General features: G+C 35.0%; 1 protein-coding gene across 1 annotated transcript in view; it reads right to left on the bottom strand.

Annotated features, from left to right (window-relative positions):
- The window catches only part of LOC149416430 (serine protease 1-like), a 38,955-nt gene that overhangs the window by 4,348 nt on the left and 16,244 nt on the right, over positions 1-18,363 (bottom strand). The window contains exons 4-5 of the mRNA XM_089642001.1: positions 13,503-13,639; positions 5,586-5,695 (exon numbers count right to left, since the gene is read on the bottom strand). Coding sequence (XP_089498127.1) covers positions 5,586-5,695; positions 13,503-13,639 — 247 coding nt within the window. The remainder of the gene's footprint in view (positions 1-5,585; positions 5,696-13,502; positions 13,640-18,363) is intronic.

Consider the following 18,363-nt stretch of genomic DNA (forward strand, 5'->3'; position numbering starts at 1 on the left):
ATTTTGTAATCGCATGAACTTCCCGATCCGAAAAGACCATATTGTAGATGAGATCGGCCTGAGGCGAAATAAATTTTTATTAATTGTTCTTTATCTAAAATGTTTCTTATTTTTTGAAAAAATAGTTAGTTTTTTTATTGGATGCTGATATTTTCAACTTGGGATTTCCAATTGAGGTTTTGATCAATATTATTCCTAGGTACTTTATCATTTGTATTTCATTCAATTTTGGGTTCTCTTCGTAATTCGTTTTTTTGGTCATAATTTCTTTAAAAAGGACCAATTATATATTATATTTGTCTAATTTCCGATACACATGATCCTTACTTATTTTATTTACGTCACTTTTAGTAAAATAATTATACAATTATGTCCTTTTGGTCACTTTTAGTAAAAAAATTATACAATAATGTCCTTTTGGTCACTTTTAGTAAAATATTTATACAATAATGAAAATGAAGATAAAGTATGGTACTGCCGCATGCGCAAACTTTACAAAGTATGGTTCTGCCGCATGCGCAAACTTTACAAAGTATGGTACTGCCGCATGCGCAAACTTTACAAAGTATGGTACTGCCGCATGCGCAAACTTTACAAAGTATGGTACTGCCGTATGCGCAAACTTTACAAAGTATGGTACTGCCGCATGCGCAAACTTTACAAAGTATGGTACTGCCGCATGCGTTAACTTTACAAAGTATAGTACTGCCGCATGCGCAAACTTACAAAGTATGGTACTGCCGCATGCGCAAACTTTACAAAGTATTGTACTGCCGCATGCGCAAACTTCACACCGAGGAACTTGGATTTTCATCTTACAACACCTACCGCCTTGACAGAAATCCAGCCACTAGTACTAAAACCAGAGGAGGAGGAGTTCTTATATCCGTTACAAAATTACTGCCATCCACTCGATTAATTTGTAAAAATCTGGACGTGGAACAGGTATTCGTTTTACTAAAAACTAAATCAGGCAAAATTCTACTGGGATGTGTCTACATTCCTCCTGGATCCAATATCACAGTGTACAGAAACCACATAGATGACCTCGAAACCTTTAAAAATAAATACCCTGATGCCAGAACAATTTTATTTGGTGACTATAATACCCCTTGCATTGATTGGATGAATAAGGACTCTTATAATAACTTAAGCCTACCAGAAAATGCCCGCGAAATAATAGATATGACGAACTTACTCTCTCTACATCAAGTCAATCAAGTCTACAATACCAATAATCGGCTGCTGGATTTAGTATTCTGCAGTGATACCTCAGTCCATATTGCTAAATCAGTTGACGAGCTTCTCCCCCTAGACTGCCACCACCCCGCCCTAAGCTTAACCATCACTACTAATAACTCACCAGATGACACAACTGTTCTTCCTAATCTAACTTATAATTTCTCCAAAGCTGACTACTCTAACATGAATCAATATCTTGCAAATGAAGACTGGTCATTTCTTCACCATAATAATACTATTAACTATAATCTTGAATTATTTTACAAAATTATTAATAAGGCCATTGAAAGCTTTGTACCACTTTCACACTTCAAGGAAGCGAAGTTCCCAAAATGGTTCAGTGGCGAGCTAATTAACCTAGTTATCTGTAAAAAAATTGCACACAAAAACTTTAAAGAATCGAACTCTCTTATCGACTACAAGATATTTCACAACTATAGAACTCAATGTAAAAAACTATCAAGAAATTCATATTTCAATTATATAAATGGAATCGAAAACTCTATACCTTCTAATATACAAAACTTTTTCACTCACGTTAACTCTCTTAGAAAAAACAAACAAGGTTTACCCCTTTCAATGCACTTCAAAGAAAAGAGTAGTACTGACATGAATGTAAAAGTTAACTATTTTGCTGATTATTTTAAAAGCGTCTATGACGAAGATATCCCAGACAATTATATACCACCTTCGTCGCTTAACGAGAGCATACATATCCCTGCCATACACATCAACTTAAACGACGTTATAAGTAAAATCAAATCCTTAGACAAAAACAAAAAGGCTGGACCTGATAATGTACATCCCAATATCCTGATAAATTGCATTACTTCACTGGCTGAGCCGATTTTTCTATTGTTTAATCAATCCCTTGACACAGGGTGCTTCCCTGATATTTGGAAACGTTGTTATCTAACTCCTATATTTAAAAAGGGTAATAAAAGTGATGTTACTAACTATAGACCAATATGTAAGCTATCTGTAATTCCTAAACTTTTTGAAAAACTATTACTTGATAAAATTTCACCATGTATTAACCATCTCATTGTTCCGAATCAACACGGATTTTTGTCAGGTAGATCAACTCTGACAAATCTCTCGTTATATGAAAACTATATATCAAACGCAATAGCTAACAGAACTCAAGTCGATTCCATATATACGGACTTTATCAAGGCCTTTGATAAAGTATGCCATAAAATTCTCCTGATCAAACTACGTAAGCTCGGTATTGACGGAAAACTTTTAGAATGGTTTGCTAGCTATCTAACTAATAGAGTTTTACTTGTAAAAATCAATTTGTTCATTTCCAATCAATTTATAGCTACCAGTGGTGTACCACAGGGGTCTCATTTAGGCCCAATATTATTTTTACTGTTCATAAATGATATTGTAAATATATTTGATGAAGATATTAATACGTTACTTTTCGCAGATGATTTAAAAATATTTAAAATAATCAAAAGCGCTGAAGATTGTATCTGTCTACAAAATAATTTGAACAGGTTAATTAATTGGTGTTCTCTTAACAAACTTCATCTGAACATAAATAAGTGTTATTCAATTAAATTTTACAGAATAAATCAACCAATTATTCATTCATATAAACTCAATAACTCAATCCTTACCTCTGTCGGAGAAATTAATGACCTGGGGATAACTTTCGACTCTAAATTAAACTTTATATCGCATATAAATAATATTAATAATAAAGGAATGAAAATGCTAGGCTTCATTCTTCGAAATTCCAGAGGTTTCAAGAATATTTCAACATTAAAAATTTTGTATACATCCCTGGTTCGTAGTCAAGTCGAATATAACTCCTCGATCTGGTCCCCCCACTACAAATTACATTCAGATTCAATCGAAAAAATTCAACATAAATTCCTAAGACACATTAATTTTAAACTCGGTATTCCCATTGAAAATATAAATTATAATTACTTGATGAAAAATCTAAATTTATTAAAACTCTCAGATCGAAGAATTATATCCGACTTAATATTTATGTTCAAAATTGTAAATGGTAGTATAGACAGTCCAGATTTAATTAACCTCATTGAATTTCATATACCCACGAGAGCTACTCGATCTAAAATTTTGTTTAAATGCAACAATATCAGGACTGAGTATTCCAAACACTCGCTTGTACCTAGGTTGCATGAAGTTAGTAATAGATACGCAGATGTGGCAGATCTATTTAACTGCACGCAAGGTAGGTACAAGAGGGCTATGCTATCAAATCTTTTCAATCAATATTAATTTAATCTAATTCTACCTTATTTGCACTATAGAAACTTATGTACTTGTATCTCTTGTTTACTTACTTACTTACTCTCTAATGTCATTTTACAATCAAATGCCACATATATTTGTAATTCTTTTTTAAAAATATTTTTACGATTTTAACTGTGACATGTTATCATTGTTTATGGTATATTTATACCGTTGATATTAAATAAATAAATAAATAAATAAATAAATAAATAAACTTTACAAAGTATGGCTGCCGCATGCGCAAACTTTACAAAGTATGGTACTGCCGCATGCGCAAACTTTACAAAGTATTGTACTGCCGCATGCGCAAACTTTACAAAGTATGGCTGCCGCATGCGCAAACTTTACAAAGTATGGTACTGCCGCATGCGCAAACTTTACAAAGTATGGTACTGCCGCATGCGCAAACTTTACAAAGTTTGGTACTGCCGCATGCGCAAACTTTACAAAGTATGGTACTGCCGCATGCGCAAACTTTACAAAGTATGGTATTGCCGCATGCGCAAACTTTACAAAGTATGGTACTGCCGCATGCGCAAACTTTACAAAGTATGGTACTGCCGCATGCGCAAACTTTACAAAGTATGGTACTGCCGCATGCGCAAACTTTACAAAGTATGGTACTGCCGCATGCGCAAACTTTACAAAGTATGGTACTGCCGCATGCGCAAACTTTACAAAGTATGGTACTGCCGCATGCGCAAACTTTACAAAGTATGGCTGCCGCATGCGCAAACTTTACAAAGTATGGTACTGCCGCATGCGCAAACTTTACAAAGTATGGTACTGCCGCATGCGCAAACTTTACAAAGTATGGTACTGCCGCATGCGCAAACTTTACAAAGTATGGTACTGCCGCATGCGCAAACTTTACAAAGTATGGTACTGCCGCATGCGCAAACTTTACAAAGTATGGTACTGCCGCATGCGCAAACTTTACAAAGTATGGCTGCCGCATGCGCAAACTTTACAAAGTATGGTACTGCCGCATGCGCAAACTTTACAAAGTATGGTACTGCCGCATGCGCAAACTTTACAAAGTATGGTACTGCCGCATGCGCAAACTTTACAAAGTATGGTACTGCCGCATGCGCAAACTTTACAAAGTATGGTACTGCCGCATGCGCAAACTTTACAAAGTATGGTACTGCCGCATGCGCAAACTTTACAAAGTATGGTACTGCCGCATGCGCAAACTTTACAAAGTATGGCTGCCGCATGCGCAAACTTTACAAAGTATGGTACTGCCGCATGCGCAAACTTTACAAAGTATGGTACTGCCGCATGCGCAAACTTTACAAAGTATGGTACTGCCGCATGCGCAAACTTTACAAAGTATGGTACTGCCGCATGCGCAAACTTTACAAAGTATGGCTGCCGCATGCGCAAACTTTACAAAGTATGGTACTGCCGCATGCGCAAACTTTACAAAGTATGGTACTGCCGCATGCGCAAACTTTACAAAGTATGGTACTGCCGCATGCGTTAACTTTACAAAATATAGTACTGCCGCATGCGCAAACTTACAAAGTATGGTACTGCCGCATGCGCAAACTTTACAAAGTATGGTACTGCCGCATGCGCAAACTTTACAAAGTATGGTACTGCCAACATGCGCATGACTTTAAAAAATTGTTTTTTTTTTTATTGTATGACCGAGATAAAAAAGTGTAGTGACAGCATTCTTCCAAATTCCTTTTTTTTAATTGTGTTTTCTCCAAAATTCAATTAAGTTGAGATTAAAAATGCTTTTATTCAACTTTTTCATATTTGAAATTAAAGTATGGCAAATTGTATTTAAAAAAAAACAATCATATTTTTTTAAATCTCCAAAAAGAAGAAATACATATAATATTAAAAATACATTGGAAAAATTCCGAAATTCTGTTAGGAATTATTATAATTAATAGTTTATACGACAGATAAACAATCCTCTCTGGCTGGATAAACAATGTATATCTTCTATTAGTAAGCTTTTCACGTACACGGTTATAAACAAACGTATAAAGTATTCACGAAAGTCTTTAGTTGTTTTTTTTAGTAGCTTATCGGAGGTTGGCACTCACCCTTCGTGTACCCATATGGCGTATGCTTCAGAAATGACCCAACGATCGCTGATTAGTGAACCAATGGCCAACCATTTTGTAGATTCATATTCACCGAAACCAAGTACAGCCTGAAAAATAAAGAAATTAGTAGTAATTTACTATTGACAGTAGTCTTGATAAATAATAGATGGTGATCTTAGCCAAAATAACGTTTATTGTAACAGAGCACACACATTACAGCCATTACAGAGACTTATACTTTTGACACCTACTTCCTGTTCATGTAGTGTTACCAACTGAATGTTATTTCATTTCCATATTACAACATCCTCCCTCAATGTAATAACATTCCAATAAATCGTACAAATAACTCTTTACTCAGTGATTTAGTGAGAATATCCGCTGGTTGTTCGCCAGTTTTTATGTATTTTATATTCATTTTATTATTTTTCACTAGATCTTTGACAAAGCGAAAACGAATATCTACGTGCTGCAAACGTTTAATAGATTCTGTAGCTGCAGTCACTATTGCTGACTGATTATCACAAAAAAAGTTTACCGGACAAACATTTTGAAAACCAAGATCATTCAATAAGTTTATCAACCAGCAAGCCTCACCAGCAGCCATACTCATAGCCACATACTCAGACTCAGTTGACGACAGGCTCACAGATGCTTGTTTCTTAGAACTCCATAATATTAAACATTTTGAGAAAAAGAACATATAACCAGAAGTGGACTTTCTATCATTTATATTACCACCCCAATCTGCATCGCAAAAACCCTCTTAACCTACATCTGTGCATCTGTAAATCAACTTATAATGTAATGTATACTTAACATAGCGCAATACCCTTTTTAGAGCAGCTAACAATATATTATTTGCACAATATTGATACCTACTTAGCATTGAAACAGCAAAACATAAGTCTGGTCTTGTACCTTGTACAGCATACATTAAACTTCCTATTATCTGCCTACATCATTTTTCAATATTTTTATCTACCTTTTGATTTTGAAAGATTTTAAAATTAAAATTTTTATCCATCGGTGTAGCCACCGGTTTACAATTTTCCATTTGAAATTTTACAAGAATATTTTCTAAGTAACTTTTCTGACTTAGTTCAGTTATACTAGATTTTAAGTTCTGACTCACATTAATACCTAGAAAATCAGATATACATCCCAAATCCTTCATATTAAATTCACTATTCAAAGCCCTTTTAAGCTGTTTAACTTCACAGTTATTTGTTCCAAGAATCAATAGGTCATCAACATATAACAATACAAAAATTTTATCATTTCCATTATAACTTTTGTATAAACACGAATCACAGCTTGATCTTAGAAAACCCTCTCTAGTCATGACATCATTGAACTTATTATTCCAACACTTAGAAGACATTTTTAAACCATACAGTGATTTGTTTAATTTTACAATATTTTCATTATTAGAATAAGCTCCTTCAGGTAACTGAATATATACCTCATCTTGGATTTCTCCATACAAAAATGCACCGGTAACATCCATTTGATAGATTTGCAAGTTTAATTTACTAGCAATAGCAACAAAAAGTCTAAAAGTGGATAATTTTGCTACTGGAGCATAAATGTCTTGATAACTAAACAAATTATCTTGTTCAAACCCCCTAGCAACCAACCGGGCTTAATATTGATTTGGATCTTTAATTTTGAACACCCATTTGCTACTAACAACCTTACTTGGATCTACTGGCTCATTGTACACTTCCCACGTATTGTTTTCTCTGTGTTTGCTGCTCTCTCTCAATGGCCTCCTGCCACTTGGAAGCATCAACCCTACTCACAGCGTGTTTGTATGTCATTGGATCAGGATCAACATTAATTTGTACATTGTTGCATTTATAGAAAGAAGTTTTTTTCCTTGTTCTTTTTGATCTCTTACAGTAGGGTGCTAGTGGATTATCTCCAGTCACTGACTCATTTGAACTCAACTCATCAACACATGGTTCATTATCGCTTTCCGATTTGATTTCATATAGCATATCTTCTTCAGTAGAGATTTTCATACCACCTTCATCTTCCAATGTTCTAATTTCTTCATTTACTATTGTTTCAGTGATCTGTGATGGTTTGTCTTCTAAAGATATTATCTCAATTGATTCCTGGAGTTTATTTTCATTTTCTAAGAAAATTACATCCCTCTTTGTTTCTATGGTATTCTTATGTGAAAAATATATCCTGTACCCTTTCACATCTTCGCTGTAACCAACCATTAGTCCTTTCTCACCCTTTTTGTCCCATTTTCTTCATCTTTCATTGGGAATGTGCGCATATACAGGTGTACCAAACACTTTCAACTGACGGATATCAAAGTTTCTCTTTGTCCATACTTCAAAGAGAGATTTTCCGTTTACTTTGCTTTTTCCAGTCCTATTAAGTACAAAAACTGCAGTATTTACAGCTTCTGCCTATAGTTTTTTTGGTAAACTTTTTGCATGTAGCATTATCCTTGTAGCCTTCACTAGAGTCCTATTTTCTCTCTCAGCCTTTCCATTTTGCTCTGGAGTATATGGAACAGTCGTTTGATGGGTTATACCACGCTTTAAGAACATTTTTTTCACTTCTTTGTTTATAAATTCCAGTCCATTGTCACTTCGAAAGATTTTAACCTTATTTTCAGTTTTATTTAGAAAGTCTTCAATACAATTCTTGATGTCGTATTTATTTTTAACAAAATAAACATATCTAGAATTTGAGTAGTCATCTTAAAACAGAACAAAGTACTTCGACCCTCCTAATGACATTTCTTCCATTGGGCCACACGTATCCGCGTGAATTACTTCACATGTCTTCTTGCTGGTGTAATTACTTTTTGCAAACGGCAATCGGTGAATTTTTCCTTGTAAACAACTTTCACATTTTCGTTTGTTGCGAATCAATGTTTGTTGCGAATCGATGTTGTTTTTCTGTAAAACTTCCTAGACATACTCAAAGATTTGATGAGCTAATTTTTCGTGCCACAAACTAAAATCATTCAGTTCTGATTTTGCCACAATTGCAGTATTACATTTAAAACGTAAATTCATATAATAACCGCTTCCGTCTCGTTTTGCTGCGGCACAAATATCTCCATCCTTGTAAAATTTGCAAGACTTGTCATCTGTCATCATAACATAACCTTTTTTAATAGCGCGATTGATAGAGAACAGATTAACTTTCAAATCTGGTACGAATAACACGTTGTCTATGGTAGTGTCAACCCCAATGATATATAACACCCATAGTGGACTAGATAGCCAACCTGGCGGCCATTGCCGTAGGAATTTGAAGCCATCTTGAAAAAGTCAGATCACGGCGGGAATTCAAAATACATGCATTCTATCGTACATTAAGTACATATTTGTTTAAACACCTCTTTATGAAATGTATACTATATTTCTAATTAAATATTGAGTAAATGATTAGTAAATAAATAAATTGATTATCAACCGACTCACGGAATTTGTGACAAAAGGATTTTCTAATTATGGTTTTAATACATACCGCACCATCATTTTAGGACTCAACCTTTGCCAAATATATTAAAATAAGTTATTGTGAAACAAAAAGGACTGGATTTGACAAAAGTTTGATTGGGAATTGGGAAAAGAGAAAAAATGACGTATTATATTCTAACAGGATAGGCTCCTGGGTTTTTATTAGAAACTATAATATGTACACTCATTTTTCAAAGCAATACAACTAAGCATAACAAACACTGTTTTGAATGGTAACAATTATTTTATAAGCAATAATTATTAGCCTGAAACACTCATCCACATTGAAAAATCTCCTGATAAAAGATACATGACGCCAACGGGACATGAACCAGTGTCCTTTAGATTTCCGGTCGACAGCTCTGACCACTGAGCTATGGCGGCTTATCTCTTATCCACGAAATAATTCAATATATACTAGTGTTTCATTCAACAATTATTGCTTGTTATATTTTTTCACCTGAAAACAACCAACTTTATTTTATTTGTTGTGTTGGCGTCATGTATATTTTCAATCAGGAGATTTTTCAATGTGGATGAGTGTTTCAGGCTAATAATTATTGCTTATAATAAATAATTGTTACCCTTTGTGCTATGCATAAAAAATCTTGTCTTAAACATTAGTTTACCAAAAAAAAATAATGTTTCGAATGATTTCTGCTTTTACGTTGTACTTAGGAAGTTTACAATGGGATAAGACAATATGCTGCAATAACGTATATAATAGCCACCAGAGATGTGCAAAATGGGTACCCAAAACCATTTGAAATGCAAAATGGAAATGGGTCAAAACTTTTCCATTTGAAAATGCAAAATGGTTTTTAGAAAAGCATTTCAAATGCAAAATGCAAAATGCAAAATACCTATTTTCAAAATGCATTTAAAATGCAAAATGGTTTCTCAGGTCAAACAATTAAAATAATTATAGAATTTTTAAACAATTTTGTCATTAATAATGGACATCAATGTAGAACAAACATATTACATGATGGTAAATCCAAAAATACCACGACCATAAATATACCACTCTCACCACGACTACAGATTATGAAACCACAAAAAATTTGCGCGGAACTAATGTTGCCAACGTAAAAACATAGAAACTGCTATCTAACATTTAATATTACAGCGTCATGGCCCCATGTTCAGTATTTAAATTAGTATTTTTTGTAATGGTATCACTTAATTGCCAGGGCTCCTACCAGGGAGCAACTTGACAAATGTAAATTATCTCTCATAGCGAGGTTGAGGACCGACTGATATTTGGGGCTTATGAAAAAAGATGAGTGGAGATAGTAGGAAGAATGTTGCAAAAAAGCATTTAAAATGGAAAATTCATTGAGAAAAGCATTTAAAATGCAAAATGGAAAATACCCATTTTGCATTTCCATTTGAAATGGATTTATTTGAAATAAAGCACACACCTATCTGATAGTCACATAAGACATAGGCCTAGTCATAGTCATATAGTTACAGGTTTAAGACTGGTAACGTAAATAAATCAGGATTTACAGATTTATTGTAATAATTGATAGGGAGTGACTTTCTTAGGCAAACATAAGTTACCGCTCACATTTAATATTGGAATACCGGTAGGTCTATATCAGTTTTTGCCTGAAATTAATGTAAATAAAACATTATATAGTACATATATATCTTATAAATATAAACAAATCAATGTAGATAAAAAATTGAAGGCATTATTACCTAAGCAATTGGAACCTGATTTTATTAAAAAAGTGAATTTGCACATAGACCTACATTTGCTTCATAAAGACTTGTTCAGAGCAGACAATTTTCAAAATGAAATCCTTTGAATAAAATCAAAGGCGGCTTTGCGGCCAGCACCTAGGCACTAGGCTCTTCTTGACCGACACCGATGTTTGTGGCTACATCTGGTCCAGCTTTGCCGGCAACATGGTGGTCCGCTTGACAACAGCTCTCCAATCCTAAATATTTAATTAAACTTGATAAACTAATTCTCCACTGTATACAAGCAGGCAAATCACGCTGGCTGACCTTTTCAAGATGGCGGATCGGCTTTTTTTTTTTTTGTAATTATTTTTTTTATTTTTAATAATATGTTTACATGGTACCTAATTCATTTTACATCTTGGGTCTTTTTACTACTCTTCCATTGAAAGCATTTGCTTGTGTATGGAAGGGGAGTGTACATAAATGTTGTTGTTAGTTAGTACTTAAATAATTCATTGTACATAAATGTATGTTTGCTGTAGTATTTTTTTTGAAGTGAAACTTCTTTAGGCGCGTAATTCGGGGACGGAGTAAAACCGAGTCAGGATCGACACGAAAATGCGGGTACCCCCACCACCGCTCACCGTTCACTGTCCCTCTCTCACCATATGCGCTTGTTGAGGTGGGGGAGCCGCTCACGAACGTTCTCTCTCTTCTCTTCTTTCCTCTCTCTCAGACACCAGCGAACTGCGCCACGCCAAGCATCAGCTGCTTGGTTAGTATACTGCGTCGTGAGTGTAATACGAGTGAAATACGTAATTGATTGTGGTTCATACGGTTTAACAAAAGAAGTTTCACTTCTGTCTTGCGTAGGCTTGACACACCCACTTTTTTTGATAGTAGTGAAGGATAATATATTAATATAATAATTTTAAAAAAAGAATGGAAGTTATGGAAAACTAAGGATATTTGTGAGATTAAATAAGTGACAGTAGTTTTTTTTTTCAGAATATTTTTAAAGTGTCTCTTGACAGAAAGCAGTATTCGGGTTTTATCATTAATGCTTCTGATTTCTTCTGGTAGACGATTGAAAAAAGTTCTTCCCTGGTAAGTATAATGATGTTGTGCAAATGACGTATTTAGTTTTGGGCATAGAAAAACATGTCTAAGTCGGGTTCTGTTTTCATTTAAAAATTGATATTTATCTTTTTCTTTTATAATTTGGATTAATGAGTTTTTAATATATAGGTCTTTAAGTGTAGGTACTTGAAATTCTTCAAACAGGCGTTCTGTTGAATTTTTCATTTTCAAATCACTACGGGCGCTGCTATACGGGAGGTAGGGTGATTGGCGATCTAGTCCACTATGGGTGTTAGATATCATTGGTCAACCCATTCCGTGTTGTTTTCCACCTGTACCGCCATCTGGCAACACCCCAACACACTAATTGACTCGCCATTACCGACTATCACTGATTTATTCAAAATGTCTGTTAAATTTGTAAATAAGGCTTTATCACAACACATATGTTCATCCGCACCGGTGTCTACGAGCCACATAGAATCTTGATAATTGTCGTAAATTTTATTTAATACGACAAACGCATTACTTTTCTTTGTGTTGTATTTACTTGAGTCTTTATTTTTATTAAACCAGCACTGCGATTTATAATGTCCAAACTTGCCACAGTAATAACACTTGATATTTTTGTTTTCTTCATTGTTATTTTTATTTTTCCTACATTCGATCTGGAAATGTCCGAATTTTCCACACTTAAAAAACTTTCCATTTTTTTTATTTTTCATTACGAAAGCTGATGATGATGGGGTTTGTTGAAGTTCGTCATTCTTTTCAATAAATCTTTCTTCCTCCATCAGCAACCTGGCCACTAAGTTTTCCAAGGTTTGTTTGTCATCAGGGGCAGATTCCCAAGCCGAAACAAAATGTTTATATTCTTCTGGCAGCAACATGAGTATTTTAGTTATAACAAATTTCTCAGAAATTTCTTCTCCCAATTGTTTTAACTGGTTCTGTAATTCTTGTATTTTTGATAAAAATGCAGACATTTCTGTTCCTTTTTCATATTTGTACTGAAAAAATCGCTGCTGTACAATATGAATGCTGGTCTCCGTATTTTGTTCATACACACTCTGCAACTTATTCCACATTTCCGCTGAAGTAGAACATGATATAATGTGTAACATAACATTTTCTGTCATCCTTGTGACCATTAAGGACTGAGCCTTTGCATCCTTGTTTTCCCAAATAATTTTCTGTGCACTTTCTTCAGGTTTTGTACTCTGACCTTCCACTATATCCAGCCATCCTTGTCCACGTAACAATACTGCAGTCTGGAACTTCCACACATTCCAGTTTCTTGACCCCTCCAATTTTAACATGTTCTGATTGCCTTCCATCATTAAAAGATGTTTTTCCTCTTTTCACATGTGCCTGGGCCCATAACCTGTAGTCTTGATAAATAATAGATGGTGATATTAACCAAAATAACGTTTATTGTAAAAGAGCACACACATTACAGCCATTACAGAGACTTTTACTTTTGACACCAACTTCCTGTGCATGTATTGTTACCAACTGAATATTATTTCATTGCCATATTACAATATTAATAATAGAAAATGGTGCATTTTTAGATTCTAGCTTGTATAAAATGAAAAAGTATACTGGGCGCTGCAAGGCAAAGGGAGTAAAATATACGTACTACATGAGAAAAGTCTCCCTTGGATATCTGCCCATCAGCTGGTATCTTACTGGGGTCTGTGGGACACATATCTCCCCTGGTCCACCCTTCCACCGTCTCCACACAGGGATACGCCAAGTCCGCCAGACCCACACAGTCTGCAATGAAAACCACCTCTTTGTTATTTCAAAAGACCTTTTATAGTCACTGCTGGCTGAAGATAAAGCTCCAAACTTAGCACCAATATTATCACGCACCTACAGACTTGCTAATAAAAACAATCAACTTGTAAAAAACAGTTTTTTACAATTATAATATTTAAAAATGTGCTAAAAGTTAAACCTTAAATCCCCATGTACTAGAGTCAACAACTCTACCAACAACTCGCCAAATGCCGATCGGGTAGGACCGATATTTATTTTATATGTAAATAGCTGTAATGTCATCCACTTTCAGAGAAATGCGTATATGTCTGAGTGTGCGCACGTGATTGCCACCAAAACTTGATCGAATGCATTGTCATCGACAACGAGTGTATCTGCCAAATATCAGTTAGATCGGATATCGGGAAGGGGGTAAATTTCCACTTCAAAATATTTTAGAAATTTAAATAGATATATTTGAAAAGGCAGTGCCTTTTGATATATATCGCAAATGTAGCAATCAGTGACATCTGTTGGTGCTTGAATTAATTAATGCAGCTTTACTAACGAAATAATTATCATAATTCATTGGTTAAAACTTTGTATTGTCATCAACAACGAGTCTGTCTGCCGAGTTCCAGCAAGATCGGATGTCGGAAAGCGGGTTAAGATTTGCATTAATTCATTTCCGAGAACAAAAGTGAACTAGAATACATGCACGTATATAATTGAATAAGAAGATAACGGTTACAGCTAGGAATCGAACCCAAGATCTCTCGTCAAAAAGGTGTATTGATAAAAAACACACATTGTAACAATAATTCGCAGTGACAACAGTTCGTGTTTACACTTTGCTCTTGCAACAAAAAAATTAAAAAAAACCTCCGAATTCGTGTGCAAACAGTATTTATATGGAAAATTTAAGTGCCCAAAAAGTTTATTTGATAAAACAGTAATAGAATAATACTATTCTAGCGGATTCTAAACATTTTTATCGAAAGTTTTAAAACAACCTAAGATTGTGTATTTGTTCTCATTGAAATGTCCATCCCACCGATGCCTGATGAATGCTGCCATCGGCGTAAAAAAAGAATGCTGGACATGATGACGTCCTCATTACAAAAAAAGGCATCGGGAATGATTTCTCCAGTGGTTGAAGATGAGGAATCTGACGGAGCATCGGACTATTCCGACGTGTCTGAAAATGAGAGTGAAATCCCAGTGTCCTCAGTCCAGATACTGAACGACACTGAAGCAAGTCTAAGAGCACTCCAAGATGTCCTTGCTGAAAAGCAGTCAAGAATCTCAAAGGACCAACAACTGCGGATAAGCGCATATGTATCCGCTGTATTCAGATCAGTTTCACAGCTGTTATTGGAACGAGAGGGCTTCAAAGCTGATCTGGCAACAGTCAATGCCAAATTAATAGTGGCAAAGGGAGAGATCGCGATTGAAAAAGCAGAAAACCAACACAGGTTAGAAAAAATATTGCAGTTGGAGTCGGATCTAGGACCGGTGATGCGTAGAGTAGCCGATGCCACGGAAGCAAGCCTATCGTTTGCCGATATTGTGAAAAATGGCCCACAGAAGATGAAACCATCAATCAACAGCTCAGGACTTAACGTTGGGACCCCCAAACCTGCTGTATGCATCTTCCCAAAGCTGGATTCTACAAAAGATAGCGACGATACGAAACAGCTGCTAAAAGATTCATTACGACCATCAGAACTTGGAATCCGTGTGACGAGCATTAGGAGTATCCGAAACAAAGGCGTTGTAATCCATACTGCAACACAAGGAGATCAGGATAAAATTCTGAAAACCCCATGTCTAGCAAACTCGGACACTCTAAGCGCTCGATTACCAACAAAACGGCTTCCAAGAGTGATCTTCTTCAACGTTCCTCGTGACCTAATGGACGAGTGCTTCCTGAAAAATGCCAGGACAAAGCAGGCCTAGATTTCGCAGTAAAAAGTTGCAAGCTAAGTCACCTTGCTGGCGCTCGAACTGGATCAACTTGCCACCGGGTCTTCGAGGTTCCTGCCAACATTCGTCACGTGCTGGTGGAGCAGGGGAAAGTCTTTGTAGACTGGAATGTGTGCCGTGTTCGTGACTTCATTGGACTTACAGTGTGCTCCAAGTGCCAAATGATTGGACATTCCTTCAAGTTTTGCAAGGACCAACAAAGATGTGGACACTGCGCAGGCGAAGGTCACGCCCGGATAAACTGCCTAAAAGCCGCCGCCGAGCCTGTCTGCGCCACCTATACAAGATTTGGGAAGCCCGCTGCACATCCGACTGGAGACAAGGACTCCTGCCCGGCCTACAAGGCTGCCCTTGCCAAGGACTTTGAAACTATTGATTATGGCGTCTAATTACATTGAAGAAGATGACGAGGTAGATTACGAAAATACTCATAATTTCTGTGATTGGCTAAAGTTTCATAGGAACTACAATATGGAAAATATTAACATTGTTAAGTGGAATGTTAGATAGATTTATAAATACTGGGATACTTTGAATGTCTACTTAAATACTTGTTGTAAGCATATTCATGTGTTAATGTTATGTGAAACGGCTATAACACCGAATCTTGTCTGTCTGTATAATATTCCTGGATTTAACTGTTACAACTAAAAAATCTGGAGGAGGTATATTGCTATATGTTCGAGATGAATTCACATTTCAACAGAAAACAATAGAAACAAATCATTTTGAATGTGTGCTTGGCTCTATGACACTTCCAAACAAGAGTATTTTAAACATCATAGCAATATACCGTCCCCCCAACTCTAGCCAACTACAATTTCTTAATGAAATACCTGCCATTCTGCATACTATAAGCCCCAAAGAAAATGTTTTACTTATAGGAGATATTAATCTAGACTTGTTAAATTGTCAAAACCCTATTATTATGGCATATGAAAATATAATGTCGGATAATTATTTAATCAAATGTATTTGTGACGTAACTAGAGAAGCAGTTTTAGCAGGAAAAGTTACTCGTACTTGTTTAGACCACATATTTGTCCGATTTATCAGTGGATGTAAACAAAGCGATTCTCTTTCCTCATGTGTATGTAATAATATTACTATAGCGGATCACTTTTTAACTGCAGTTAATATTAAATATAGTGCAAGGAAAGAAGCCCCAGAACACGGGGAAAGAATTTCGTTTTTATCGCAAAACAAAATCGACCAAAACATTCATAATTTTAAGTGGCACTCCTTGCTTGAGGAACAAGATTGCAATATATTATATAGTAAAATTAAAAACAATTTAAGACTTTGTATGAACAGAGTAAAATCGTTATGAATTATAAACCCAAAAAAGACCTCTGTCAATAAAACCTTGGATAACTTCTAATATCTTAGAAAACATTAAAAGAAAAGATTCATTGTACAGAAGGTGGAAGAATTTTCCTAGCAATCAATTCTTTGAATTGGAATATAAAACTTTCAGAAATAAGGTGGCAAAAGAAATTATTAAATGTAAGTCTACCTTTTTTAACAATAAATTCAAAAATTATTTTGGAAATACAAAAAAAACTTGGGATGAAAAAAATAAGTTTTTAGGACGCAAGTCCAAAAGTAGTTGTGACGAAATAATCTCGTAATATATGTTAAATACGAATAATGAAGAAACCGTAGCAGATAAGTTTGTTGAATATTTTACAAATAGTGTTAGCTCTATGATACATAAATGTGATTATTTAGCATCGACCGTCAGGCCGAATGAAGTGCAACATAGTATGTACCTACCCAGAGCTACCTGCCAAGAAATCAATATTATTGTTAGCAAATTAAACAATTCATAGTCACCAGGGATTGATAACATTCGAATGTTTGACATTAAGACACATATTAATATTTTAGGGCCTGTTATAACACACTTTGTCAATTTAATTTTATCGCAAGCAGTAATACCAGATGAACTAAAAAGGAGCATCACTAGGCCAATTTACAAAGGGGGCAAACATACAGATATTCAAAATTATAGGCCAATAAGCATATTGCCAGCCCTAGAAAAAATACATTAAAAATACATTTCAATAAAACTTAATAAATATCTAGAATCTTTCTCTTTGTTGGATCCCAACCAATATGGATTTCAAAAGAAAAAAAGTACGGAAATGCTGCTTCAGGAATTTTCAAATCACATAAATTATGAATTAAATCTAAAAAAACAAGTGTTGGTTTTATTCATAGATAACTCTAAGGCATTTGATACCATTGATACAAATAAACTATTAGAAACACTGGAGGCAATAGGAATTAGAGGAAAGCTGCTAGTTTTATTAAAAAATTTACTAACTGATCGACAAATAAGAGTAAAAATTCTTAAAAAATTTAGCAAAAGAAAATATATCTCAACAGGTGTTGCACAGGGGTCAATTCTAGGGCCAACCCTTTATATTATTTATGTCTCAATTTTGAGAAAATTGTTTTCATTCGTTAAACATTTTGTATATGCAGACGATACGGTGCTCGTAATATCGCACGAAGATCTGGTTACTGCAATGAACCTTATGCAACCTGATTTTATTGCCCTACTGAAATGGTCGCATGATGCAGGCCTCTTTATAAACGCCAAAAAAACTAAAATTATGCACATCAGATGTAATGTAATTCCTTCATTGTATACACACACATTTGACTGCATACATAAAAATGTTGCACAGCCCTGTTCATGTGAAACCATTGATTTTGTCAAAAGTTATGTATATTTGGGTGTTACT

The sequence above is a fragment of the Hesperophylax consimilis genome, chromosome 17, assembly GCF_061612785.1.
Source record: "Hesperophylax consimilis isolate HC1 chromosome 17, BYU_Hcon_1.0, whole genome shotgun sequence".
NCBI lineage: Eukaryota > Metazoa > Arthropoda > Insecta > Trichoptera > Limnephilidae > Hesperophylax > Hesperophylax consimilis.